This window comes from Saimiri boliviensis, chromosome 6 (genome assembly GCF_048565385.1).
Source record: "Saimiri boliviensis isolate mSaiBol1 chromosome 6, mSaiBol1.pri, whole genome shotgun sequence".
In the NCBI taxonomy this organism is placed as follows: domain Eukaryota; kingdom Metazoa; phylum Chordata; class Mammalia; order Primates; family Cebidae; genus Saimiri; species Saimiri boliviensis.
This window is the reverse complement of record NC_133454.1, coordinates 114,847,957-114,875,462: the sequence shown is the minus strand read 5'-3', so window position 1 is coordinate 114,875,462 and position 27,506 is coordinate 114,847,957. Positions and strand designations below refer to the sequence as shown.

The following is a 27,506-nucleotide window of genomic DNA, read 5'->3' as shown; positions in this document are numbered from 1 at the left end:
TCTCATCTTTATCTCTCTCTCTATTTTTTTTCTCCATTCTCATCTTAAACCTTTTTTTTTTTTTTCCTTTTTTTTTGAGACAGAGTCTTGCTCTGTCACCCAGCTTGGAGTGCAGTGGTGTGGTCTCAGCTCACTGCAACCTCCGCCTCCCGGGTTCAAGCAATTCTTCTGCCTCAGCCTTCCAAGTAGCTGGGACTACAGGCATACACCACCATGCCTGGCCGATTTTTGTATTTTTAGTAGAGATGGGGTTTCACTATGTTGGCCAGGCTTGTCTCGAACTCCTGACCTCAGGTGAATCTCTACCTTGTTCTTGAGTTTTTGGAGAGTAAACCACAGCATGAATGAACTTTAGGTTATTCAACTATTGCCTTCATGATGATGTGTTTCCAGTTCTCCCTGTTGCAAACAGTACTATATGCAAACATCCTTGTACCTCTTTCTGCATTTGCACTCGTTTGTCCAGGGTAAATACCAAAAAGTAGAATCGCTAGGTCACAAAGTCATATGGTAACACCCCTGGGGCTTGGCACACCCTGAAGCTCCCGCCTAGAATGCCTGTCCACATGACTAATTCCTACTCATCAAGACCAATCAGTGTCATGTCCTGTGAAAGGTCATCCCTTCTGCCTGAATACTTACTATCTGCATTGCATCATTACTGTACACTTGGGGCTCTGCCTTTTGTTTCTGAGACGGAGTCTCGCTGTGTTGCCCAGCCTGGAGTACAATGGCGTGATCTCCACTCACTGCAACCTCTGCCTTCCAGGTTCAAGAGATTCTCCTGCCTCAGCCTCTTGAGTAGCTGGGACTACAGGCGCTTGCCACCACGCCCGGCTGATTTTTTCTACTTTTAGTAGAGATGGGGTTTCACCGTGTTAGCCAAGATGGTCTCGATCTCCTGACCTCGTGATCTGCCTGCCTCGGCCTTCCAAAGTGTTGGGATTACCGGTGTGAGCCACTGTGCCTGCTGGGGATCTGCCTTATTTAACTTTGTATCCCCAACATTCCTAGCATAGAACTTAGCATGGAGTAAAAATTCAAATGTTTTCTTGGCTGGATGAATGAATGCATAAATAAACAAATGAAGGCACAGTGGTTAGGACATTCCAGAAACTCAAGGTGAGTCTGTGAGGGGCATATTTGGCTATGGACCAATCTTCCATTGGTACACTGAGCCAAGTGCCTTGCTAGATTTGTCTTTTTTTTTTTTTTTTTTTTTTTGAGACAAAAAGTCTCCCTCATCTGGGCTGAAATGCAGTGGCACGATCTCAGCTCACTGCAACCTCAGCCTCCCCAGTTCAAGCAATTCTCCTGTCTCAGTCTCCCAAGTAGCTGGGACTACAGGCACCCGCCACTATGCCAGCTAATTTTTTTTTTGGTGTGTTTTTAGTAGAGATGAGATTTCCCCATATTGGTTGGGCTGGTCTTGAACTCCTGACTTCAGGCGATCCACCTGCCTCTGCCTCCCAAAGTGCTGGGATTACAGGCATGAGCCACCACACCCAGCCTTAGATTTCTGTCTTTATGCAGCCCTCTATCCATGGACATCTCTTGAACTCAGGGTTGAGGACAGCAAGGATGGAGCAGTATGGATGATGTGCCGTAGAGCACAGAATCGGAGCCCTGGGGGCATCATTAGCTTGGAGCTGGGTTTCCAAGGGCGTGTCTGTGTACTTTCACCTTAGAAGCAGCCCCTATGCTCTGGGTTTTATTTTGTTGTTTTTTTTCCCCTACAGTACTTTAGGGGCAGTTAAGATCAGCTGCAACATTTCTGCTTTCTGCTCCCAGACTTGAGCCCAAGGCAAGCCAGATGTTTTCCACTCCACATCCCTTCTCCTTGTGGTCTGATGAGCAGCCCTGTTTTCTGAGTCTCTCTATGGCCTGGCTTTCCCACATCCCACAGCCTGGCTGCCAACTTAATTTTTAATGAGGTTTTAATAGGTAGTTCCTGTAATTAGTTTCATTCTTGTGTTTTCACACTCCAGTCTAGGTGCCTAAAGGCCTTCAGGCACTAGGTGGGATGTTAAGTGATTTTAAAGAATACAAAACACTGTGGCTGTCATTTGCCATTTTCCCAGATCCTCTGATGTGCAGTTGTTGTTACAATCATTAATTAGCTGGGGCTCATGGCTCAGTGGAAGGTCAGCCGGGTCACCTGTCATGTTTTACAGAGGTAGAGAGATAAGGAGAGAAGGGACTTCTCCAAGCCCTAAGCGAGATTGAGTGTTGAAACTGGTTTCAGAAACTACATTCCAGGTTTCAGATTCACTATTCAGGTATGATTTGCCAAACACGGCCAGAATCCTCAGGCCAAAGGTGGAGCGCCTTGGGTGCCCCACAGGTGTCTTGGGGAGGCAGTTTTACCCTCCCATTAGCATTGCCCAGAGAGTGAGTCCTCACCGATAAAATTACCCCCATTCATTTTCTCCAGGCCCCTTTTCCATTTTGTGAGCGGATTCAACTGCGTAAAGAACGCGTCAGTGATTCCTCCTGGACTTAGAAACAACATAATTGTGCTATTTTTAAAGGTGCCGTTTAAAACTCCGCGCGCACTCACTCACACTCCTCAGGGAGCTGGGAGTGGGAGGAATTGTACCGGCGCAGCGCCGCGTCCCTGGGGGCTCACTCCGCGGAGATCGCCGGGGATCTCCAATCCGCACGGAATCTGCGCGGCCGGGACCCTCTGCATCCCGGACGTCCGACCCCGTTGGCCCGCGCTCCCCCTAGTCTCCCAGGCTCGGGGCCACTGCCGCTGTGTCACCGGGCCCAGGAGAGAGCGGGAGGGGTGGAGAGGCAGAGCAGGTGGCGATTAGGTCAGCTTCGGAACATTCTTGGACCGCTCCAGTGGATATAAATAACAGACGGGCCGGCTCTGCAAAATCTCCTCCTCAGGGGGAAGCGGGGAGAGGGGAGGGAGAAGGAATTTATTTAGTGTGGGGTGGCATCGTGGCGATCTGGAAAAATCTACCAGACTGATAAAGGGGGTGAAGGGGCGAAGGGATTTAAGAATGAATCGCGGTGCAAAATCTGGAAATAAGAACTCGGAGAGGGAGGAGCTTACGCCTTTTTGTCCCACCCCCATTGCGTGTTCGCCTCAGACCTTAGAAGGCGCCCCAGATTAGCAGGGGAGCTGTGGAAGGGTAGGGCACGGGTTTGGAGTCCCGGCCCTGCCCGACTAGAGGGAGATCTTGGGCAAGCCGCTGAAAAGCCCCGGAGCCTCAGTTTTTACATCTGTATAATGGGAATCCCAGTGCTTATAAGGGGTGATTGTGAGCCTCGCCTGAGCCAATTTCTAAGCAAGCTGTGCTCAGCCAAAAATGTAAGGCAGTGTACCCCGGCCCCGCTCCAGGGCTGCCCATGCCGGCCCGGTCCCTTCTTGCTCCCTCCGGTCTCCCAGGCTCTGCAATGGTCGGGGAGGGGCAAAGCCGAAATCTGGCTCCCTGAGGCCCAGGGGCGCAACCCTGGGAAGCCCGCCCAGGCGCTCTACAGACGGGAGCGGAGAACTCCCGGCTCGCGACCCAAGAGCCGCCGGTCGATGCGATGCCTGCAGCCCCGCAGCCCCGCCGCGTGGGGTAGAGGCAGCGGCGGCCAGGAGAGGGCGGGGCCGGGGGCCGGGGGCCGGGCTTCCCGGGGGAGGGCCCGGCGCGCTCCGGGAGGCGGCCGCGCGGGCCCGGGAGCGGCAGGACTAGGGCTGGAGCGTGGCCGGACCCCCGCTCGCCGAGGTGCCCCAGGAGGACGCGGTGAGTGCCGTGGAGGGGACGCGCGGGGACGGGCGGCGGGTGCCGTGGCTCGAGCCCGCCCTCTCCTGCCCCGGCTCCTGAAGTTTGCAGTGGAGCCGGCTCCAGCCCCAGGAGCCCCCGGCCACCCCGCTCTGCCTGCTGACGGGAAGGGCCGCAGCCGCGCCGAGGGGCCGTCCAATCTGCTGCGCCGCGGGCTCCGCAATTCCGCGGGCCGCCCGGGGGAGGGGGTGCCAGCGCTGGAGCTCAGCCATCTCCAGGGGCCCCATCCGCCCGCCTCGCGCCCGTCCCGGGGCCCGAGAGGGGCCTCGCTCTCTGGCGACCCCTCACGCTCTGCAGCAAGCCCCGATTCCTGGGTCCTCTGCTTGGGGCTACCAACTGGAGTCCACGGCGAGACCGGCCCAGGCAGGGGGCGTCCCCTCCATGGCGATGACGGTGGCCCCACCCCCGCCGAGACCAAGTTCAACAAGTTTGGCCAAGAAGTCCTAGAGCTTAGGTGGCTAGGCCCGGCCCTGCCGCTCCGCGTGGCTCCACCGGCTCAGAGTTCTGCAGCTCCGGGCGGCAAGAGGTTCTGTCGAGGGGCGAGGTCCATAAGGGTTGAGGCCAGAGGCGCGCAGCCCCTGGGCTCCGAGCCCTGGAGTGAAGGTTGGGGTTCGGAGTGCGTCATAAGCGAGCAGGCACCCCGGCCGGCAGGTCGGGTTTCCAAAAGTGCCCCTTTGTTATGCCCCTCCCTGGCCCTGCCTCCTCCCCCTTTCGCTGCGCCACCCCCTTCCCCAGCCTCCTGACCTCCAGGCTGGCTCTGACTACCGATTCCAGCCCCTCTAGCCCCGCTGCCCCTCTCCGGACCAGCCGACTGCCTCTCCCCGCTGTGTCCTCAAAACCTAGGGCTGCGGGCCGACGCGGGTTGGTGGGGGGGGGGGGGCGACTCCGGGGGAAGAAGCCCTTGGGCGCAGCCTGTGACTCAGGACGCAGGGATGGGCCGGGCAGGATGGCTGAGCTCCCTCCCAGGGGCAAGCCCCTAGCTTCTAGAAGGGGTCGGGGCTGGTCTGGGTCGGGTACCTTCAGGCCTCAGGTAGGGAGAGTGGGTCTTCCCTGAATCAGGGACTCTTACCTTGGCCCGTGCAACTGCAAGGAGACCCTGCCAGGCCCAGGAAGACCTCTCAGCCCGTAGGTGCTGGCTCCCGGGACTGGAAAGATTGCATTACCTACTTTCTGAGCTCTGGCCTTTGATGGGGTGTGTTCTGGGGACTGATTTGGGTCTCTGCTGAGCTCAGGAGGCACAGGGTGCCAACCTCCTCAACAGGGGCTAAGGTGCAAGGCTCCCCCCAACACACACAGTGAGGTCAGGCTGCGGCTGTGGAGCCTGGCTGCACCCGGGGCTTGGGCCTGTGTTTGCTCTGGGAGGCCGGAGGGAGCTGTGCCAGCCCGGTACACACAGCTTGCTCTGTTCTGGGGCCAGAGAGAGGGACGGGGTGGGGGGGGGGGACAGCTCTCTGGGGAGCAGGGAGCTTGGAGGCTGGAGCAGGCAGGGGGCCCCAGGCCCCTGAGGCTGGACTGGGATGGCTCCAGAACCCTGCAATTCATGACTGCAGCTCTCTTTCTCGCCATCGCCCTGTCAAGTCCTCTCTGGCCTGGCAGGACAGACTCCAGAGGGAACCAAGTGTGGGGCCCCTGGTGGGCACCTTCATTGCCTGGGTCTCTGCGGAGCCCCTAGCTCTGCCTTCTGTTAGCATGGGGGGAAGCCCGCCTGCACCAAGCGTTCCCACAGCTGCTGGAGCCTGCGGCTTTCCTGGGCCGCAGGTGGACATCGCTTGTTTTCTCACTTAACTAATTATTGCTGATTCCAGCGAGTGGGGACACACAAATCAGAATCCCAGAAGCCTCTGTCCGTGAGTGGAGACAGATACTGTCCTGTCGGCCACAACCCATGGGTTATACGCCTCGACTGAGGGGTCACCTGGGGCTACAGGAGCAAGGATAGAGGAACAAGGGAAGTGGTTGAGAAGATGCCTCAATTAGAGGTCTGAAGGAGCAGTGGTTCATGAGTTTGGAGGAAGTGCTGTGACAGAACCCTGCTTTGGGGACAGAGGTCACACACTGTCCTCCTGGGTCTGGCTGTGTCCCTTGGGCCTGCTCAGAGAGGAAGCGATTTCCTTCTAGAGTCCGTGAGTCAATCCGTGCTGGGGACAGCTGAGACCTTACCCAAAGGCAGGAGGAGAGCAGCCACATGCTGCTGTGTTCTCGAGTCTCTGTCTGGGGTGGTGGTTCTGGGGTTGGAATTGGCCTCCCCTCCTCTGTGATTCTGGGGAAATTTTTTTTTTTTTTTTGAGACAGTCTCACTCTGTTGTCCAGGCAGTGGCACAATCTCAGCTCACTGCAATCTCTGCCTCCCCGGTTCAAGTGATTCTTCTGCCTTAGACTCCCAAGTATCTGGGACTACAGGTGCCTGCCACCATGCCTGGCTAATTTTTGTGTTTTTAGTAGAGACAGGGTTTCTCCATGTTGGCCAGGATGGTCTCGAACTCCTGACCTCAAGTGACTCAAGTGATCCACCCACCTCAGCCTCCCAAAATGCTGGGATTACAGGCATAAGCCATTGCACCCAGCCTCGGGAACATTTTTTTTTTCTTTTGAGACAGAGTTTCGCTCTTGTTACCCAGCCTGGAGTGCAATGGCACGATCTCGGCTCACCGCAACCTCCGCCTCCTGGGTTCAAGCAATTCTCCTGCCTCAGCCTCCCGAGTAGCTGGGATTACAGGCACGCGCCACCACGCCCAGCTAATTTTTGTATTTTTAGTAGAGACTGGGTTTCACTTTGTTGACCAGGATGGTCTCGATCTCTTGACCTCGTGATCCACCCGCCTCGGCCTCTCAAAGTACTGGGATTACACGTGTGAGCCACTGTGCCCGGCCTTCTTTTTTTTTTTTTTTTTTTTTTTTGAGACTGAGTCTTGTTCTGTCGCCCAGGCTGGAGTGCAGTGGTGCGATCTCTGCTCATTGCAACCTCCACCTCCTGGGTTTAAGGGATTCTCCTGCCTCAGCCTCCCAAGTAGCTGGGACTACAGGCACGCACCACCACGCCCAGCTAATTTTTGTATTTTTAGTAGGGACGGAGTTTCACCATGTTAGCCAGGATGGTCTCGATCTCTTGAGCTTGTGATCCGCCCGCCTCGGCCTCCCCAAGTGTTAGGATTACAGGTGTAAGCCACTGTGCCCGGCCGGGAACGTTCTTATAGCTGGCCATTGCTTCTCACTTCCCCATACTACCCTGGATGCCAGGCCTTTGGAGGGCAGGCCCAGGTTGCGTGTCCCCCACAGAGCCCTGCGGGCCCTCAGTGGATGTGTGGAGTGAGATGGGTATCTTCCTGTGACTGCAGGGCCCTTGGTATTTCTGGTGTGTTGCTTGGTTTGAGTTTCACACCAGCCCTAGCGTAGCAGTAGAGCACATGGAGGAGTTTCCATCTTGGAGCTGGGGCCTCCTTAGGAGGGAAGAGTTACATGTGCTTGTTCGGGCTTCCTGGCCAAGACAGAACCCAGGCCTCTTGGCTCTCTTCGTGCCCTCTTCAGCACAAGGAGCTACTGGGATGTGGCCAGGCACCCTCTCACTTGGCCTCTTGGGTAATAGGGTCATCTTGTCACTCAAGGGAAGGCAACAGAGCCCCTGGCGGGGGCAGGAGTCTTCTTCTCTCATCAGCAGTTGGGGGAGTGGGGCCCTCTGCCCACCGCCCACCCCCGCCTGCCATTTAATCCTCAGCTGGATCGTGTGACCCGCTTGGCATTCTCCTCCCTGGAATCTGGCGCTTCTGACAGCAGTTGCTATATTGGGGGTGCCGGGCACCGCCCTGGACACTCTAGGCCCTCACCCTCACCCCTGCTCTGCTCTCCTTCAAGGCAGAGTCACGGCGGCAGCTTTGAGAGTTGGACACCCGGGTCCCTGAAGTGATCTCTAGACCCCAGGTATGTGGGGGTTAAGGGGGGAAGGACAGAGCCGTGAGACGAAGAACTTTGAGACTCCATCCTCATCCATCCTGGTTCTTCTTGGGGACTTCAGCACCCTGCCTGCTAAGTCCTAGCTCTGAAGGCTCCTTGGTGGTGGGGATGGCGGTGGGACGAGGCCCAAGGATAGAGAGGGTCTTTTCCTATCGCCAGAAGCACATGTCCAACTTTCCCGCTTACCCCTCTGCCCTCCACAGCCCCAAATCTGCCATCATTCCGTGCTGCGGGGACACCATGGCTCCAGAAGAGGACGCTGGAGGGGAGGCCTTAGGGGGCAGTTTCTGGGAGGTGAGCAGCTGGGCTCGGCTACTTGTCTAGGGGAGGAGCCCAGCCAACAGCCCCAGCCCAAGATGGGGTTTCTCTCTGGTGACGGCGCCCTTCTCCTGCATGCCCAGGCTGGCAACTACAGGCGCACAGTGCAGCGGGTGGAGGACGGGCACCGGCTGTGCGGGGATCTGGTCAGCTGCTTCCAGGAGCGTGCCCGCATCGAGAAGGCCTATGCCCAGCAGTTGGCCGACTGGGCCCGAAAGTGGAGGGGCACTGTGGAGAAGGGTGAGCCAGGCCCCTGAAGTGGGCAGAGGGCAGCTGAGTGCAGGCCTGTCGGGGCAGCTTCTTTGGCCTGTCTTGTGGGAAGTTTGAGGACTCCATGTCCACCCTCCCTTAGAGAGGGGAGATCCTCCTGGTCATCCTTGTGGCTGCGGGGTTAGAGTTTACAAAGGCTGCTCAAGAGTTACTTCCAGTTCTAACAACCCTGCCGAGATGGTCCCGTTTTGCCCATTTTCTTTTTTCTTTTTTGAGACGGAGTTTCACTGTTGTTACCCAGGCTGGTGTGCAATGGCACGATCTTGGCTCACCGCAACCTCCGCCTCCTGGGTTCAAGCAATTCTCCTGCCTCAGCCTCCCAAGTAGCTGGGACTACAGGTGTGCACCACCACGCCTGCCTAATTTTTGTATTTTTAGTAGAGACGGGGTTTCACCATGTTGACCAGGATGGTCTCGATCTCTTGACCTCGTGATCCACCCGCCTCGGCCTCCCAAAGTGCTGGGATTATAGGCGTGAGCCACCGCGCCCGGCCTGTTTTGCCCATTTTCTTTCTTTCTTTTTTTGAGATGGAGTTTTGCTCTTGTCACCCGGGCTGGAGTGCAGTGATGTGATGTCGGCTCACTGCAACCTCTGCCTCTCAAATCCAAGTGATTCTCCTGCTTCAGCCTCCCAAGTAGCTGGGATTACAGGCACCTGCCACCATGCCCAGCTAATTTTGTATTTTTAGTAGAGATGGGGTTTCACCATGTTGTCCAGGTGGGTCTCAAACTCCTGACCTCAGGTCTTAGCCTCCCAAAGTGCTGGGATGAACCTCCACGCCTGGCCTTCTTTCCTTTCTTTGTTTTTAGACAGGGTCTCACTCTGTCATCCAGGCTGGAGTGCAGTGGTACAATCCCCTGCTCACTGCAACCTCCATCTTCCAGGCTCAAGTGATCTTCCTGCCTCGATCTCCTAAATAGCTGGGACCACAGGCATGCACCACCATACTTGGCTAATTTTTGCATTTTTTGTAGAGATGGGGTCTTGCTATGTTGCTCAGGATGGTTTTGAACCCCTGGGCTCAAGCGATCCTCTCTCCTTGGCCTCCCAAAGTGCTGGGATTACAGGCATGAGCCACCACACCTGGCCTGTTTTATGTATTTTCTAGAGGAGAAACTGGAATTTCAGAGAGGCTAAAGGACTTGCCTAATGGTACACAGCTAGGAAGTGCTGAAGGTTGAGCCCGGGCACTCTGACTGGGGGCCTGGACCTTTCCACTTCGCACGTGGTCTTCCTCGAGGGCACACACAGGCTCTTCCTTTGAGGCCTTAGAATGTAGTGTTTATGCAGCAGATGGGTTTGAATCTCAGTTCCTCCTGTAGCCGTAATGCTTTGGCAAGTTCACTTCTCTGGACCTCAGTGTTTTGCCTGTTCAGTGTTGACAATGTCCCTGTCCTCACGGTGGTGGCTGAGACAAGGATTCATAAGCCCAGCTGTCAGGGTTGTCATTCACCTTTGCACCCCCATGTCTCCATGCCTCGTGCCCAGCGAGAGGGGCAGGATTCATTTTGGGTGGTACCCAGGCCTGGCCCAAGCCCTGTCCCTCCCCGCAGGCCCCCAGTATGGCACACTGGAGAAGGCCTGGCACGCCTTCTTCACGGCGGCCGAGCGGCTGAGCGCGATGCACCTGGAGGTGCGGGAGAAGCTGCAAGGGCAGGACAGTGAGCGGGTGCGCGCCTGGCAGCGGGGGGCCTTCCACCGGCCTGTGCTGGGCGGCTTCCGTGAGAGCCGGGCGGCGGAGGATGGATTCCGCAAGGCCCAGAAGCCGTGGCTGAAGAGGCTGAAAGAGGTGAGGCTGGGTGGGAGAGGTATCCGAGGCAGGCTCCTTCCTGGTCTGCAAGGGCTCGAGGGGACCAGGGCGTGGCATCCAGGGTCCAGAGTGGTCTCTGTGCATGCCAGGTTGAAGCTTCCAAGAAGAGCTACCACGCATCCCGGAAGGACGAGAAGACAGCCCAGACGAGGGAGAGCCACGCGAAGGCAGACAGCGCCGTCTCCCAGGAGCAGCTGCGCAAACTGCAGGAACGGGTGGAACGCTGTGCTAAGGAGGCCGAGAAGGTACAGGCTGCAGGTCCCAGACCTGGTCCCCGCCCAGGGCACGGCTTCCCGAATGAATCTTGCTCCTCGAAAACCTTGTCCAGTCCCCAGCACTCTTATTACCCTAATCCCCACCTGCCACCCTCTCTCCAGATAATCATTTAAAGGAGGAACCTGGCAAAAGGTGATGCCTTACCTAGGGAAAGAGACGGAGTTTCAGGCATTGGGATGACTTCAGCAGTAGAGAACTTCCAGCTTTTTTCCTTGAGCAGTGTCCCGTATTGCCTGCTCTGCCTGAAGTGTCCTTTCCTGCAGCTCTGCATATGCAAATCCTCTGCATCCTGAGATGCTGCACAGTTTCCACCTTCTCCAGGAAGCCTTTTCTGATTTCTCCCATTCTTTCCTGTAGGTTGACCTCATTTCACTCTCCACCAGACTCTTTTTTTTTTTGAAATGAAGTCTTGCTCTGCCACCCAGGCTGGAGTGCAGTGGCACAATCTCCGCTCACTGCAACCTCTGCTTCCCAGATTCAAGTGATTCCCCTGCCTCAGCTTCCTGAGTAGCTGGGACTACTTACAGGCATGCGCTACCACACCCAGCTAATTTTTTGTATTTTAGTAGAGACAGCGTTTCGCCATGTTGGCCAGGATGGCCTTGATCACCTGACCTCGTGATTTGAATGCCTCAGCCTCCCAAAGTACAGGGATTACAGGTGGTAGATTTTTATTTATTTATTTATTTAACTGTGTGTGAAATATGAGGTGGACTTTTTTCTTTTTCTTTTTTTTTTTTTTTTTTGAGATGGAGTTTTGCTCTTGTTACCCAGGCTGGAGTGCAATGGCGCGATCTCGGCTCACTGCAACCTCCGTCTCCTGGGTTCAGGCAATTCTCCTGCCTCAGCCTCCTGAGTAGCTGGGATTACAGGCACGTGCCACCATGCCCAGCTAATTTTTTGTATTTTTAGTAGAGATGGGGTTCACCATGTTGACCAGGATGGTCTCGATCTCTCAACCTCGTGATCCACCCGCCTCGGCCTCCCAAAGTGCTGGGATTACAGGCTTGAGCCACTGCACCCGGTGACTTTTTTCTTTTGAGATGGAGCCTTGCTCTGTAGTCCAGTGCAGTGGCGCGATCTCAGCTCACTGCAACCTTCGCCTTCTGGGTTCCAGTTCAAGCAATTCTCCTGCCTCAGCCTCCTGAGTAGCTGGGATTACAGGCACATGCCACCATACCCAGCTAACTTTTGTATTTTTTTTTTTTTTTTTTAGACGGAGTTTTGCTCTCGTTACCCAGGCTGGAGTGCAATGGCACGATCTCGGCTCACCGCAACCTCCGCCTCCTGGGTTCAGGCAATTCTCCTGCCTCAGCCTCCTGAGTAGCTGGGATTACAGGCATGCGCCACCACGCCCAGCTAATTTTTTGTGTTTTTAGTAGAGACGGGGTTTCACCATGTTGACCAGGATGGTCTCGATCTCTTGACCTCGTGATCCACCCGCCTTGGCCTCCCAAAGTGCTGGGATTACAGGCTTGAGCCACCGCGCCCGGCCGACTTTTGTATTTTTAGTAGAGACGGGGTTTCACCATTTTGGCCAGGCTGGTCTTGAACTAATCTCATGATCCACCCACCTCGGCCTCCCGAAGTGCTGGGATTACAGGAGTGAGCCACACCATACGCTTTTTTCTGCTGCGTCTGATGTCACCTCCCTTGTTAGGCTGCTGGGGTCCTTGAGGGCAGGAACTGGGTCTTAAGACTGATGGCCCCTCATGGCTAGCCCTGGGTTTAGCAGCCCATGGCAGTGTCTGGTATGAAGTCCAGGGTGGAAGAAGGTCTGGTCCTCACCAGGCCCCTCCTCCCCCACCCAGACGAAAGCTCAGTACGAGCAGACGCTTGCAGAACTGCATCGCTACACTCCACGCTACATGGAGGACATGGAGCAGGCCTTCGAGACCTGCCAGGCCGCTGAGCGCCAGCGGCTTCTTTTCTTCAAGGATATGCTGCTCACCTTACACCAGCACCTCGACCTTTCCAGCAGTGAGAAGTATGGGCTGCCCGGTGGGCGTGGAGATCTGGGGGAGTGCCGGGTCCTCTCCGTCTCCCCCAGGCTCTGGCTGAGACTGGGGGATGCGCGGTCCAGGACTTCCTAGACTGAGGGAATGCCTTGGGCCGTAGGTTCCATGAACTCCACCGCAACTTGCACCAGAGCATTGAGGCAGCCAGTGACGAAGAGGATCTGCGCTGGTGGCGCAGCACCCACGGGCCGGGCATGGCCATGAACTGGCCACAGTTTGAGGCACGTGTTCCAGGCGGGGTGGGGCTGGGAGGTGGGATGGGCTCCCACTCGGCTCGGCCAGGGCTAGGAATGAAGTGAAGGTGGTCTAGATGGGCCTGACTGCCACCAAGCAGCAGCCCCGCCTGACTGTAAGTGCTGTCCCCATAGGAGTGGTCCTTGGACACACAGAGGACAATCAGCCGGAAAGAGAAAGGTGGCCGGAGCCCTGATGAGGTTACCCTGACCAGCATCGTGCCCACAGGAGATGGCACCACACCCCTACCCCAGTCCCCGGGGTCCCCAGGGTGAGAGCCAGGAGTGTGGCTGTGGCAAAGAAACAGCTCTGCCTCCCGCCTTCCTTTCCTTTCTCCTTGGTTTCATTCCCTTCACACCTGAAATGGGTTGAAAATTGGTGCCAGGGACCTAAGGGCCAACTTAGTAGCTGTAATGATAGTGGTTCTCATAGTGGTTTAGATTTGCCAGGCATTGCCAGCGTTCCCTCTCCCTTATGCCTTAAATCGGCATCGTGTAGCAGGGATTGCCTATTTGCTCACAGCCCCGCATGGCGAGGTAGAGCTAGAATCTTTCAGCACCTCACCTGCCTCTCCCAGGTGCCTCTCCCAGGTGCCTCTCCCAGGTGCCTCTGGGGGTGGGGAGGCCTTTGCCCTAATCCTGGGTGAGATCTTCAGCCCTGTGTTGCTTGCACTTTGAGCTGCTCCCTTTGCCTCTCCTCTGCAGCACGGGGCAGGATGAGGAGTGGTCAGATGAGGAGAGTCCCCGGAAGGCCGCCACTGGGGTTCGGGTGCGGGCACTCTATGACTACGCGGGGCAGGAAGCTGATGAGCTGAGCTTCCGAGCAGGTACCCTGGGACCCCCTTCCTGTTCCTTTCCAGGCTTTGCTCTCTGCCTTACCCGCCTGAGCAGGGGTGTGGGAAAGGCAAGCCACCTACCCACTTCTCAAGCACCAGTCCTTTGGCCCTTCAGCTGTTCTGGGTCCAGCCAGACAGCTGGGGGCCTGTGGCTGCATTCAAGATCTGGGGTGGGGCAGCTTGCTGACTTTGACCTACCTCTGCCTGAGCTATGTCTGGGCTCTGGGACCACACCATCCCCCTTAGTGCTTGACTCAGTTGCAGGAATGGGCTGGGCCAGGGCCACTGGCAGTGACCAATCCTCCTTCCCCCAGGGGAGGAGCTGCTGAAGATGAGTGAGGAGGATGAGCAGGGCTGGTGCCAGGGCCAGCTGCAGAGCGGCCGTATTGGCCTGTACCCTGCCAATTACGTGGAGTGTGTGGGCGCCTGAGTGCCCTGAAAGCCCTTCAGCGACGCTTTCCCACCCTGGGACAGAGCCCAGCTTCTTCTGGACAGCTGGACCCTCAGGGCCCTCAACCATCGCTCCCCTGCTGTTCCTCTGTCCCTTGAGGGAGGAAGTCCTGGGACCCAGGGAGGGAAAGGGCCTTTGTCTAGAAAGGGACTGGTAGGGAAGGGCCAACTGAGTCTTGGATGAGGGCAAGATGCGAGGTCAGAGGTGACAGAATGGTTCAGGGGTGCCTGGGCCTCCCTAGGAGCTGTGGACCCAGTTCCTGACCTCTGCTTTGGGGTTCCTGGGGTGGGCTTGGGGTGAGTGTAGTTCCGGCCTAGCTGCACCCTCTTTTGTGGCTTGTTCTAGCGTGAATTAAAACTTGACAAAAAAAAACCACACAACACTGTCGGGCTCATGTGCATCTTTTTGATAGGACACCCGTGCCAGGCCTCCAGAGGGCATCTGGAGGGAGGCCTAGCGTCTGTTATGGGGCCGGGGTTGGAAAAGGGTTTGCCTGCGGGGTACCTGCCTGGAACTTAGATCCTAATCTGGAGTGGAAGGGACTCCCTGTTTGGCTTGCTGTGAGCCTAGAACGGCTGGAGGCTGGGCGAGAGAGGCCAGCCAGCGCGTCTGCCCGTTTAGGCCGGAGGACCGAGGAGTGTTTGGGCAGACTGTTACTCCTTACTCACCGATCTGTAATTGGCTGGAGTAGGGGGTCCTCACCCGAAGCCTCCGCCGCTCGCGCCGCGTGGGGGCGACTCCACGTAGGAGTCCAGGCGTCGGGGGCGGCGCGCGCGAGGAGGTTTGGGCCGGCCCGCGCGCCGTCGCTCCTCCCCGGCTGCGGATTGGCCCGGCACGGCGTTGATTCTTGCGGCCGCGGCTGACGTCGCCGCCCCCATCCCGCCTGCTGCCCATTGGTTCAGATTGTGCCCCAGTCACTCCACCCCTCGGTTGGGCGGGGCACTGGCGAGCCCGCCCTCCCCGCCGTGGATTGGCCTGCGGCGGGACCCGTCGGTCGCGGTTGTGTCTGGGAAGGAGAGAAAATGGCGGCGGAACCGAGCAAGACCGAAATCCAGACCCTTTTTAAGAGGCTTCGCGCAGTTCCAACCAACAAGGTGCGTGAGCAGGGGACGCGCGAAGTCTCTCATTCCCCTGGGGCCTGAGGGAGGGAGAAGGGCGGAAGCGGGCTGTTTTTCTGGGTTGTCGGCGCCCGGCCTTTACTCGGGGCCCCTAACCGTTTGCTCATCGCCCCTTCCACCCAGGCTTGTTTCGATTGTGGCGCCAAGAATCCGAGTTGGGCTAGCATCACGTATGGCGTTTTCTTATGCATTGACTGCTCCGGGGTGCACCGCTCCTTGGGCGTCCATCTGAGCTTCATCAGGTGGGGTCTCCGCGCGGTTGTTGTGTTTCCACCCGGCCCGCCAGGGCTGTGTGGGTAAGAGAGAGTGGCTGTCTGGACTTGGACCACTGTGAATTCGGTGTTCGGACGCCTCCGGGCCGAGGGTCGGTAGCCTCCAGCCGGAGGGAACCACCTGTGTGGGCCGCTTGGCACATAGGCGGTCGGTCTTCGCCTCTGGGTCAAAACTCTCTTTTTGTCGGTCAAACTTGAGACTCAGCGTTAGTTGCGGGGAAAGGGAAGCATTGACCTTGTTGCTGCTGATACGTTGTTGGCCCAGTATGTCTCTAGTGAGAATGTGACCATCCCTTAGGGGAAAGCCAAATCCAGGCGTGCATGCCTGAGAATGTGACCTCCTTTCGGATCTGGGGACATAATTAGTACTCTTTGGAGTAGATGAATGAAGAGCAAAGACAGGGTAGTGTGGAGGAGGTGGGGTGATGGCTGATTGTTTTCTGGGTGCCTAGAACAGTCTGAAGCCAAATGACAGGTATCGGTGGTCAGGGAAACCCCTCTTCCTGGTATCTGCTGGTGAGTGAGACGCAGCCCTTGTACACAGGTCCACAGAGTTGGATTCCAACTGGAACTGGTTCCAGCTGAGGTGTATGCAGGTCGGCGGGAATGCCAATGCGGTAAAGCTCCTTCTACCTCCCCCACCTTCTGTTCTTCTGCCTGGGTACTAACTTTGCACGACTCCCTCAGAGTTTCCCTCTAACTGGGTACAAACTTTGCACGACTCCTCTCAGTTTCCCTGTTCAGAGGGTTCTCTGTTTTGTAACACCACCGTATGCTATTTAAAAAAAAAACAAAAAAAAACTTCGCGACTGGTCACAGCTTCTCTTAAATGGGCCTTAAATTCCAATTAAACTGGGCAGGTGTTCTTGGGGGAAAGCCACAGGAGTTGGAGCCTTCACAGTCATTGAGTCTTGTGGGCCTGTCCTGGACGAAGGATGGGGAGACTGGGAATGGCATTCTGTCTTCAGGCCAGGTGCAGTGAGGGCTGGATGTCAGTCACATCAGAGGATGGCACGCTGCAAGGTGTTTTTTGCAGGACTTCGAGAAACTTTACCTCGAAAAACTGGTGTCAATAGGATATATCATCCTGTAAAGATGATCATAACTCAGCTGTGGTAAGGGGATGCCTCCTACAGCCAACACGTTTCCTTCTTGAGAATCACCTGTAGCACGTGTGCTCTCTTTGCTTTCCAGACGGCTTTTTTCCGCCAACATGGATGCACAGCCAATGATGCCAACACCAAATACAATAGCCGAGCTGCCCAGATGTACCGGGAGAAGATCCGGCAGCTGGGGAGTGCGGCCCTGGCTAGGCACGGCACTGATGTAAGTGCCTGTTCTTGGGGCTGGGGCATGAGAGTGAGCAGGAATATTCAGAGCCCTGTGTTTCAGGGGTGCCTTCTCCTTTCTAGCTGTGGATAGACAACATGAGTAGTGCTGTTCCTAGTCACTCCCCGGAGAAGAAGGACTCTGATTTCTTCACAGAACACACTCAAGTGAGTGCCGACAAGGAATGTTTTTCCTAGTTCTTGACAGTTTATTTACCAAGGTCAAGGCCTTCTGCGATCATGGCCATAGATGCCATTTGCTTTGGTGTGATGTCTCGGACACTATGTCTGGAGTCCACTGCTCCTGCTGGGTAGGCCCAGGTGTTTTCTTCTCCATAAATGGGGGCGCAGCATAGCCCTCCTTAGAAATAGCCTCCTATAAACTGGGCTGGTGGGGAAGAGGAGCAGTTTCTTGAAGGTTCAAGAGGTGTTTGGGGCCCCAAAAACGTTTTCCCGGATTTTTCCCCTATAAGAAAGGCAGTGTGCTGGGGGACAGTGAAAGGACTCCCTCCTCCCTGTCCCACCCCTTTGAGGAGGGTTTCTTCTTTATTGGCACTGGCTGCTGAAGTTTGACTCTGCTTCAGTCCCTGTTCTCTGCTCAGCTTTTCTCTGATGGTGGTCAAGTCAACCTGTCAAAACCTCAGTTTCTAAAATTGAGACGGAGCTCCCTCGAAGGGGTTATTGTGATAATTAAATGTATTTGTATATGAGTAGCCTTTGGATCTGTGCCTGCAGTTAGGTGGTGGCAGTTAACCGTTTTTAAGTTAGGGTAATGGGCTCTGGCTTTAATAGTGAAGGGCTTGGGTGGGGTTGCTTGTTTCCTGCTTTCTTCCACGGTGCGTAGATCTTGTTTGAGATCACAGTTGCTACTCTCCAGCACCTTTTCTCGTGGGCTTGGAGAACGATCTCTTGCCCACAAGATGCTTGTAGGTCTTGGTGCTCCCTGACAGCAGGAGCGGCTCACCAAGACTTCTGTGATCTGGCCTCCTTTTCAGCCCCCTTCCTGGGATGCACCAGCCACTGAGCCTTCAGGGACCCAGCAGCCAGCGTTGGCTGCAGAAAGCAGTGTCCTGGCACGTGAGTTCAGCCCAGATTCCAACCAGGTGCCCTGGTCCTAGGAAAGGAGGTGGGGTTTGTAAGGGGCTATCTGGCCGTGAGAATAGGGTTAGGGTCCTCCTGTATCTTTGTGGGGGCCGGGATTCATTTTAATCCTGGGAGGAAGTGGCAGATACTCCTTTTCTCTTTTGGTGGCAAGCTGAGGAAAGCCACTGACTCTCGTCCCATCACTTCTCTCAAGGGGAGGTTGCAGGAAGCTAGGAGCCTCATCTCTAACTCCTACCATTGCATCCACAGAGCCAGAGCATGGCCCCAACACAGACCTGCTTGGCACCTCACCCAAAGCCTCACTGGGTCAGTATGCCAGTGGCGGGCGGGGGGTGGCTGGGAAAGGGTGGACCTCAAATGTTCTTTTCAGAACTCCTGCTGCCTGGCTGTGTGGACTGAGGCCACAGGAGACTGAGCATCCGTCTGACCTTTCTGGAGTGGGGACTGTGATTAAAATGGTGGCTGCAATGCTGATTTTAGAGCCAAACCATTTGAATTGATGAATCCGGGTGGGCCAGTATATAAGGCCTGGCATCTGCCTCTGAGTGTGGGGCTGGGTCTAGCCAAAGTGTTGGGGAGGCCAGCATGAGACTGGACACCTATCCCTGGGCCGTGAGGCAGGGCTGGCTTGTCTGGCCCATTTCCTGGGGTGGAGGGGCAGCTCTGAGCTGCTGATAGCTGCAGGTGACATTGTCCCTTCTCAGCCAGTCCCCCAGCCTGTCCTTTAACTCTTTTCTACATTTTCTTTAGTGTCCTTCAGCCTTGGTTCAGGGTGAACAGTCCATTTGCTGACCTCGGTTTGTTCTGTTGACTCTTGGGGGTTGGGGCTGGAATGCAGCAGAGTGACTGTCAGACTGATCCATGAGAAGGCTGGCATAGCTTGGTGAAGCAGGGCTTCATAGAGACCGCTGGGCTTAGGAGCTTTTTGGAGGCTCTGGGGTGGGCCTCTTGTTAGCCACAAGTCTGTTTCTCCTCCAGAGTCCATGTATCTGTCAGCTAAAGGGACCCTTCCTGCCGGAGGTAACTGACAGCTGCTTGGGGACCCTGGCCCCTGCTCACAGCTTCCTGCCTTAGAAGCTGAGCCCGGTGCTCACCATCTGGCCCCTGCCTCGCCGTCTTTGTTTTAGTTCAGGGGCTTTGAGTGTCTCTGGTGCTTCAGGTCTAGGTTTCTGTCTCACTCTGCTGGGCGCCAGCAAATACCCCAGCCACGTCTGTCTTTGGCTTGGACACCACTGATTGAAGCTGGTGGTGGCGCTTTGCCTTCCCTTGCCTGAATTTGTTCTTAGGGGCTCTTGCCATGAAGCTGCATGGTGTGGACTGAGCTGCTGCCTCTGAGCTGCCTTTGTCTTAGCTCATACCCACCCACTTTCTCACGCAGAACTGAAAAGCTCCATCATTGGCAAGAAGAAGCCAGCAGCAGCTAAGAAAGGGGTAGGTGGGGAGAGGGGTTAGGAGCTGGGCGCAGGCTACCTGTGTTTGCCCCTTGACCTTACCACTTACCAGCTATATGACTTTGGTAAAGGCACTGTGCTTCCCCGATTGAAGATTGCTGTCTTCAAGGGCTCTGGGCAGGGCCGGTGAGATGGGCACATCTAGTGCTTAGCGGAGTGCTTGGCACATACTTGGCCCTGTCAGCATTAACTGCCATCCTCAGGCCTGAGCTCTGCTGGAGCTGTGTGAGCCACCCACGCCCAGCTCCAGCGGAGCGCTGTTCTCTTGGACATGCTGGTTGGGCTTCTATTTTTTACCCTAAACTTTAAGAAGGGCCTTTTCCTTGTGGGTGTGGCTAGAGTGCCTGAGCCTGGGAGGGATTGGAGGAGAGCAAGATTGGCAAAGCACCTTACCTGATTCTTTTCCCAGCTGGGTGCCAAGAAAGGCCTAGGGGCCCAGAAGGTGAGCAGCCAGAGTTTCAACGAGATTGAACGGCAGGCCCAGGTGGCAGAGAAGCTCCGAGAGCAGCAGGCAGCCGATGCCAAGAAGCAGGCGGAGGAGTCCATGTGAGTGTTCGCTGCCGGAGCTTCAGGCTCATGTGGGGCTTGAGGGGTGGGTTGGTTGGGCAGGTCAGGATGGGTGGTGGCTGCTGACACCTTTGTTCTCTCTAAGGGTCGCCTCCATGCGTCTGGCCTATCAGGAGCTCCAGATTGATCGTAAGAAAGAGGAAAAGAAGCTACAGAATCTGGAAGGAAAAAAGCGAGAGCAGGCAGAGAGGCTGGGCATGGGCTTGGTGTCTCGAAGGTGAGGCTTAGCTCTGGGTGTTGCAGGGAAGTAACATTGTTTTCTGGGAACTGTTGCGGGGCCTTCCCAGCATTTTGGGATTCTAGGCTTACTGTTTCTCCAAGTCTGAGTAGGTGACTTGGCTTACTGTCTTAAAGTACCTAATACAGTGCTTAGCATAGTAGATGTGTGCTCAGTAAGTTGAATGAGTGAATAAGTGTGTGAATGAAACACAGGATTGGGTGTTACTTCAGTATCTTCAGGAGACTAGGGTGGTTTTTCTTAAACGCACTTTGAATCATGGGACGGTTTATTTTTCAAGACCTCCCTAAGAATTGTGGTGCATCTAGTATCATCCTTAATTCCTTATTTCCTGTCTAGAGGTGCCATTTGTGCTGCCTGTAATACTCACATTTCAGATGCCCTCAGTTTGGGCGGAATCCTTCCTATTTGAGAACCACTGGGTTTGCTGTGGTTTTCTCTCTTTTTCTTTTGAGACAAGTTCTTGCTTCTGTTGCCTAGGCTGGAGTGCAATGGTGTGATCTCGGCTCACTGCAACTTCTGCCTTCTGGGCTCAGGTGATCCTTCTGCCTCAGCCTTCTGAATAGCTGGGACCACAGCCAGGAGCCACCATGCCCAGCTAATTTTTGTATTTTTTTGTAGAGACAGGGTTTGGCCATGTTGCCTACCCTGGTCTCGAACTCCGGGCTTAAGCGATCTACCTACCTTGGCCTCCCAAAGTGCTGGGATTACAGGTGTGAGCCACCATGCCTGGCTGCTATGGGTCTTTTTGTTTTTGAGATGAAGTCAGGCTCTGTCACCCAGGCTGGAGTGCAATGGCATGATCTCGGCTCACTGCAACCTCCACCTCCCTGGTTCAAGCGACTCTCCTGCCTCAGCCTCCTGAGTAGCTAATTATAGGCGCCCACCACCACACCTGGCTAATTTTCGTATTTTTAGTAGAGACAGGGTTTCGCCATGTTGGCCAGGCTGGTCTCGAACTCCTGACTTTAAGTGATCTGCCTGCCTCGGCCTCCCAGAATGTTGGGATTACAGGCATGAGCCACCACACCTGGCTGAGCCAGTAGTATTTTATTTCCTTTAATTTTGTGTGCTGCTAGCATAATCCATAGGTAAGCAGCAAAACTTTTTTTTTTTTTTTTTTTTTTGAGACAAAGTCTTTGTCGTCAAGGCCAGAGTTCAGTGGTGACATCTCAGCTCACTGCAGCTTCTGCCTTCCGGGTTCAAGAGATATTCCTGTCTCAGCCTCTCAAGTAGCTGTGATTACAGGCACGTGCCACCACGCCCAGCTAATTTTTATATTTTAATAGAGATTGGATTTCGCCATGTTGGCCAGGCTGGTCTCAAACTGCTAGCTTCAAATGATCTGCCCTTCTTGGCCTCCCATAGTGCTGGGATTACGGGCGTGAGCCACTGTGCCCAGTGCTGGGATTACAGGTGTGAGCTACTGCCCAGCGAAAGTATAAAATTTTAACTTGAAAGGATGTTGGGACTCCTTCCTTTTCCTGCTTCAGTCACATAGGGATGACTGGGCTAAGGAATGACTGGGTTGAGGGATGACTGGCTGGGTTAAGGGGTGACTGGGTTGAGGGGTGACTGGCTGGGTTAAGGGGTGACTGGGTTAAGGGGTGACTGGCTGGGTTGAGGGGTGACTGGGTTGAGGGATGACTGGCTGGGTTAAGGGGTGAGTGGATTAAGGGGTGACTGGCTGGGTTAAGGGGTGACTGGCTGGGTTAAGGGATGACTCGGTTAAGGGGTGACTGGCTGGGTTAAGGATGACTAACTGGGTTGAGGTATATGAACAGTTTTTCATCAGTGCAACAGAATTGTTTACTTAAACCCAGCTCACCCTATTTAAAGCCCTATTGCAAAATATTTATTCATTGGGGTTCTTACAAAAAAAGTTATAGATATTTTTAAATGAATTTATTTAAATCAAATGACTCCTTAAAGTGTCCTTGCGGAGCCTGACAGAGGAGAGAGAGGCATCAAGAGTTGTACTGCCTGCCAACTCTAGACACCTTTTCTTTGAGAAACCAGACAGCAATTCTGGGTCTTAGTGCATAAGGCCAGCTTTGTGCTTGAGATGCCTTTTTTTTAAATTTTTTTTTTTTTTTTGAGACGGAGTTTCGCTCTTGTTACCCAGGCTGGAGTGCAATGGCGCGATCTCGGCTCACCGCAACCTCTGCCTCCTGGGTTCAGGCAGTTCTCCTGCCTCAGTCTCCCGAGCTTTTTTTTTTTTTTTAAGTAGTAGGATGATGAAGAACTTGTCCTTTGATGTAGTCATGCTTATTTCCCTGGTTCTGGGGCATTTTTCTGGGGCATTTTTTCATTCTTTGCTGTGTGCATCTGTCTAAGTGAAGGATGGGGTTTGTGGTGCACAAGGCAGGAAGTTGAGGACAGAGAACACTGGCATCAGGTGCACATTATTAAAAATAAAACGTGGGCGCCGGGCGCGGTGGCTGATGCCTGTAATCCTAGCACTTTGGGAGGCCAAGGCGAGTGGATTGTCTGAGCTCAGGAGTTTGAGACCAGCCTGGGCAATGCGGCCAAACCCTGTGTCTACTGGAAAAACACAAAAAATTAGCTGAGTGGGGTAACATGCACCTGTAGTCCCAGCTACCCAGGAGGCTGAAGCATGAGAGCTGCTTGAACCTGGGAGGCAGTGGTTGCAGTGAGCTGAGATCACGCCACTGGACTCCAGCCTGGGTGACAGAGTGAGAATCTATCTCAAAAAAAAAAAAAAAAGCAAATAAAATTATAACAGGCAAACTTACTGGCTAGGGAACTCCTATGTTGAATAAACAAAGCTGATATATAAAGAATTCTGAGGCTTCACAGGTCATCACACATAGCTTCTGGCCTTCTGCTGGAGTCTGGCCCAGCCCTGTGCTCGGGTAAGGACAGAAGGCTCTGGGTGATGCCCCGTGCAGGAGAACCCAGCAGCTGGGCGTTGTCTTTTGTGCGGGGATGCTAACGCTTATCCACTGGTCTCATGGCTGGCTCTGCTTTGCCGCACAGCTCTGTCTCCCACTCCGTGCTGTCTGAGATGCAGGTGATTGAGCAGGAAACCCCAGTGAGTGCAAAATCTTCTCGCTCGCAGCTGGACTTGTTTGAGGATGTTGGTACTTTCGCCTCTGGACCCCCAAAGTAAGGCTGTTGTCGAGCTGTAAACTTGGCTGCTGTGTTCCTCGTCAGGCTTCTCTGAGCCTAACTCTACTGTCTCCCTAGGTACAAGGACAACCCCTTTTCCTTAGGAGAAAGCTTTGGTTCCCGCTGGGATACAGATGCTGCCTGGGGTATGGACAGGGTCGAGAAGGAGCCAGAAGTGACCATCTCAAGCATCCGGCCTATTTCAGAAAGGTAGAGCGGTCTTTTTTTTTTCTTTTTCCTTTTTTTTTTTTTAAACAATCTGAAGGTAGAGAAGTCTAAGGCAGCACTGTCTAGTAGAACTTTCTTTGATGGTGGAAATGTTTTCTGTCTATCTGTGTTGTTCAGTATGGTAGCCACAGTATGTGGCTGTGAGCCCTTAAAAGGTGGTTGGTGCAACTGAGGAACTGAATTTCTAATGTAATTTAATTTCTGATCAATGCAAATAGCCACATGTGGCTGGTGCCTGCTTCATTAGACACTGCAGCAGTTGGGTTTGGTTTGACCTGTGCTTTGTCGTCACAGAGGGCCTGGCAGCTCTTTTGCTTGGGGTCTATTTCTCTGGCAGAAGGGGCCTGATTTTATGCTTCAGTCCTGACTTCCTTTCAAGGGTTTTATGTCTCCAGCTGTCTTCTTATTTTTTAAAAACTCTACTCCATCTTAATCTGGGATCTGTTTAGTTGACAAATTATCTGTGTTATCCACTTATAAAAGGGGAATGTAACTACTTCCTAGGGTCTCCGGAAATACCTGGCCCAGTGTCCACAAAATCAGCTCTAGATGAGAGTGACCATCTCCCTCTTCACACCAGGATGCTTTTGAGAGTAAAGGGGGCAGTTTGCTAGTCATAGTTACGACGAGTAGGTGTAAAGCCAGGCAGACCGACACATGCTCATTGTAGCACCAAGCAAGTTGTCACTAGGCATAGGGTAGCGGCAGTTGTGTGGGCTCTTGAATGCTGGTGAAGCTGTAGTGCTGTGGGGCAGGAGCCTAGGCAGCTGCAGACCGTTTTCCACCCTGCCTAGTGCAGGTTTCTAAGCTCTCTGGGTCTTGGCCTCAGTGTGAAGAAGGGAGGCTCTTCACCAGGGGAGAGGGCCTGAGTCACACAGCCACAGACAGAATGGGACCCGGTAATCCATCTCCAAAAGGCCACTGGTGCTTCCTTTGATCCCTGTCCTCTGCCTCCCCTGATGGTAACGAGAGGGGCCTGAAATGTTCCCCACCTTTCCTTCAGGGCCACAAACCGGAGGGAGGTGGAGAGCCGGAGCACGGGCCTTGAGTCTAGTGAGGCGCGTCAGAAATTCGCAGGAGCCAAAGCCATCTCATCTGACATGTTCTTTGGGCGGGAGGTGGATGCGGAGGTAAGTCGGGTTGTCTGCCCTGGGACCGAGGCAGCGGGCAGAAACATGAGCTTTCTCCCTGCCGCTGCTTTAGGCTTTATAGCACCAGGCCTGGCCTGTGTGAGTCTTTGGGTTCTCGGCCCCAAGATCCCCAGGCCTGGCCTTTTCCTTACCGCAGTATGAGGCTAGGTCTCGGCTGCAGCAGCTCGCAGGCAGCAGTGCCATCAGCTCTTCAGACCTCTTTGGGGACATGGATGGAGCTCACGGAGCAGGTAGGGCCCTGGTGGGGTGGCAGGCACCAAGCAAGGCCTGGGAGCAGGGTGGAAGGGCCCTCCTGTGACTGGGAAGAGCTTCCTGCTGGGCTTGGGGTCACCCTGTCCTTGCTTTTACAGGAAGTGTATCTCTGGGGAACGTGCTGCCTACAGCGGACATTGCCCAGTTTAAGCAGGGTGTCAAGTCTGTGGCCGGAAAGATGGCTGTGCTGGCTAATGGTGTGATGAATTCCTTGCAGGTGAGGCTGGGGTGGGGCCTAATGAGTGCTGTAAGGTTCACCCTTCGCCACCACATGGAGACATTACTACTGCTCAGCCCCTCTCAGCATTTTCGGCCGAGGGCAGTGGCTCACGCCTGTAATCCCAGCACCGGGATGCTGAGATGGGTGGATCACCTGAGGTCAGGAATGCGAGACCAGCCTGACAACATGGGAAATCCCATCTCTACTAAAAATACAAAATTAGCTGGGTATGGTGGCGAGCACCTGAAATCGCAGCTACTGGGGAGGCTGAGGCAGGAGAATTGCTTGAACCCGTAGATGGAGATTGCAGTGAGCCAAGATGAGACCACTGCACTGCAGCCTGGGCAACAAGAGTGACACTCTGTCTCAAAAAAAAAAAGGAGTCTAGAGAGGCATTTTCTTTTCTTGGAGAACAGTTTCCTCCTTTCAGCTCCATGCCAGGGCCAGGCCTCTCCAGGAGGCTGCTGCGTCTGTCATGCTCCTCCCTAGCCTTGTTACCTGTTCTGCTCTCTCTTCCCTTCCCAGCTTCTCTGAGGTCAGGCAGGGCTTCCCCCTTGCTGGGTGCCTGAGGGGCCCCTGCCCCAGCTTTCACCGTGGACTCCTGCCTCACCGGCTGTCCAGCCCCTGCCTCCCCAGACTGGCCGTGGAGCGCGTGCTGGGGCAGGCAGTGTGTGCGCCGGGAAGCTGCTGCAGTTTAGAGCCCTGACTGTTTTGTTCTCTTCCCTCACCCCCAGGATCGCTACGGTTCCTACTGATCCGAGCTCTGTGACTCAGGCATATGGTGGTGACGGCAGCAAGAACTCCACAGATCCCAGGCTGCGGATGCTTGCCCTGTGAAAGCTGGGGAGGATTTGTTACTTTGTATGTGTGGTGTGTGTGTGGGGTAGCCTTTGAGGCCACCTGTGAGGGGAATGGTCAGTACCAGCCCTTGACCTCTGCCTGTGGACTGAGCCCCTTATTCCCCCCACACACAAACCGTGTGTTCGCCTCTTGTCCTCTTGTCCTGCCCCCACAGCCGCTGCTCACTTGTCCTGCCGCACTGGGAGAGGGGTTCCCCCAGGATGGCTTATTCTGGGTCCAGCCTTTCCACAAGTCGGGAAAGCGGAAGGAAGGCTTTTGTGCTGGCTCTAGGGTTCTTCTAGCTCAAGGGCTTGGGCCTCCATCCTCCGGAACTGGGGGAGGCCTGGAAGGAGTTCACTGTAGACCCGTCCTCTGGGGAAAGAGGCTGCGGACTTGTTGCCGCTGCCGTCAGCGGCCTCTTCTGGGTGCCAGGAGAGGGTGAGGGAGGGGAAGGACCTTTGTGCTTAACTAAGGGCTGGGAACGTTACCTGGTACCTAAAGGTTTCATTCAGGATCAGACTGGAGGCCTGAGTGGTCTCCCATCTCACCACCACTTTCTGCGGTAAGCACTTGGAAGATGACTTCCAGGAGTCTCAGGGTCCTTCTGTATCATCTACTGTGGGCCACAGGACCCTCTGTGACATTCTGTGTCCCTTCCCCTGGTTGGTGGCCATGGAGGGTCTGGTCTGCTGTGTGTCAACTCTGGATGCTGTGAGCTGATGCTGGCCAGGGAAGCAGTGTGAGGGGCAGAGGCAGGCTCCCAGGGCTCAGCTGCTTCCTCTGCATCATTCTGGGCTTGGGGGCCTGGACAGCACCTGCCAGTGAGAGCTTACGGGCCTTACCCTCTGGGAGCTGAGCCATGCACTGTGTCATTCTTGGTGCCATCTTCCACTGCTGCGCTGGCAGTCTCGGCCCAGCCCCCACCTTCAGGTTGTAGGTTGGGCTCCCAAGCAACACAGACCACTCTTCCCCCTTGCCCCACCCCCAGAGGGACATTACTTTCTTTCTGGACTGTTTGTATCGAAACAAAGTGGTGTCAAAATAAAGCCCCTGCAGGGCCTGGCTCCCTGTTGGTCTGTGTGAAGCAGTGTCCTTTGGGTCCTGCCTCCCTGCACAGGGCTGGCCCCTGGCCTCACTCTCGGGGCTCCCACTGCTAATGGTAGGACATCAGTACCGAAGCTGAGGGCACTCTCTCCAGGGCCTCCTGCTTCTCTCTTCTCTGAAAGCCAAAGGCCCCTGGCTCCTTGGCTCTGCTGCTGTGAGGTCCGGTGCAGCCTCGACCTCACCACCCTGTGGCACGCAGAGGAAAGAGCTGGCATTAGTTGGCCCTTTAACTCACTGGCTAGGGGCGGGTAAGCAACCTCAGCAGTCCTGCCCCTTGTCACAGCAGTAGGCTTGACTTGGGATGGGCTTCAGTGGAGCTTATTTAAGGCTGGGTATGGTGGCTCACACCTGTCATCCCAGCGCTTTGGGGGGCAAGGCGGGTGGATTACTTGAGGCCAGGAATTCAAAACCAGCCTGGCCAACATAGCGAAACCCTCTTTCTACTAAAAGTACAAAAATTAGCCAGGCCTGGTGGCACACTCCTGTAATCCCAGCTACTTGGGAGGCTGAAGCATGAGAGTCGCTTGAACCCAGAAGGTAGGGGTTGCATTGAACCTA

The 27,506-nt window shown here is 55.1% G+C and overlaps 2 protein-coding genes across 4 annotated transcripts; both read left to right on the top strand.

Moving 5' to 3' along the window:
* The first annotated feature begins 3,631 nt into the window (after positions 1-3,631).
* PACSIN3 (protein kinase C and casein kinase substrate in neurons 3) lies at positions 3,632-14,323 on the top strand. Of its 2 annotated transcripts, none has more exons than XM_039470395.2 (11): positions 3,632-3,743; positions 7,636-7,697; positions 7,934-8,024; positions 8,132-8,288; positions 9,873-10,108; positions 10,219-10,374; positions 12,217-12,392; positions 12,524-12,644; positions 12,792-12,928; positions 13,362-13,483; positions 13,807-14,323. In XM_039470395.2, the coding sequence occupies exons 3-11, from the start codon at positions 7,971-7,973 to the stop codon at positions 13,920-13,922; spliced, it is 1,275 nt and encodes a 424-aa protein (XP_039326329.1). In that variant the 5' UTR covers positions 3,632-3,743; positions 7,636-7,697; positions 7,934-7,970; the 3' UTR covers positions 13,923-14,323. The 2 variants fall into 2 exon arrangements, with proteins under 2 accessions (XP_039326329.1, XP_039326328.1); XM_039470394.2 differs by having other exon boundaries at positions 7,632-7,697.
* Positions 14,324-14,892: 569 nt separating this feature from the next.
* On the top strand, positions 14,893-26,916 carry ARFGAP2 (ARF GTPase activating protein 2). 2 transcript variants are annotated; one of them, XM_010334095.3, is made up of 17 exons: positions 14,893-15,037; positions 15,185-15,303; positions 15,878-15,950; positions 16,528-16,659; positions 16,746-16,829; positions 17,657-17,738; positions 18,015-18,071; positions 18,744-18,785; positions 19,144-19,196; positions 19,626-19,762; positions 19,869-20,000; positions 23,022-23,150; positions 23,232-23,363; positions 24,385-24,511; positions 24,669-24,762; positions 24,883-25,001; positions 25,739-26,916. In XM_010334095.3, exons 1-17 carry the CDS (start codon positions 14,966-14,968, stop codon positions 25,757-25,759), a joined length of 1,605 nt encoding a protein of 534 aa, XP_010332397.3. In that variant the 5' UTR covers positions 14,893-14,965; the 3' UTR covers positions 25,760-26,916. The 2 variants fall into 2 exon arrangements, with proteins under 2 accessions (XP_010332397.3, XP_003920100.3); XM_003920051.4 differs by lacking the exon at positions 18,744-18,785 and having other exon boundaries at positions 14,894-15,037.
* Positions 26,917-27,506: the final 590 nt, after the last annotated feature.

Coding starts and splice junctions, on each gene's coding strand:
- PACSIN3 (XM_039470395.2), top strand. CDS start 7,971: ATGGCTCCAGAAGAGGACGCTGGAGGGGAGGCCTTAGGGGGCAGTTTC. Junction 12,645..12,791: donor TGAACTGGCCACAGTTTGAG/GCACGTGTTCCA, acceptor CTGTCCCCATAG/GAGTGGTCCTTGGACACACA. Junction 12,929..13,361: donor CAGTCCCCGGGGTCCCCAGG/GTGAGAGCCAGG, acceptor TCTCCTCTGCAG/CACGGGGCAGGATGAGGAGT.
- ARFGAP2 (XM_010334095.3), top strand. CDS start 14,966: ATGGCGGCGGAACCGAGCAAGACCGAAATCCAGACCCTTTTTAAGAGG. Junction 17,739..18,014: donor AGAAAGCAGTGTCCTGGCAC/GTGAGTTCAGCC, acceptor TTGCATCCACAG/AGCCAGAGCATGGCCCCAAC. Junction 20,001..23,021: donor ATGGGCTTGGTGTCTCGAAG/GTGAGGCTTAGC, acceptor TTTGCCGCACAG/CTCTGTCTCCCACTCCGTGC.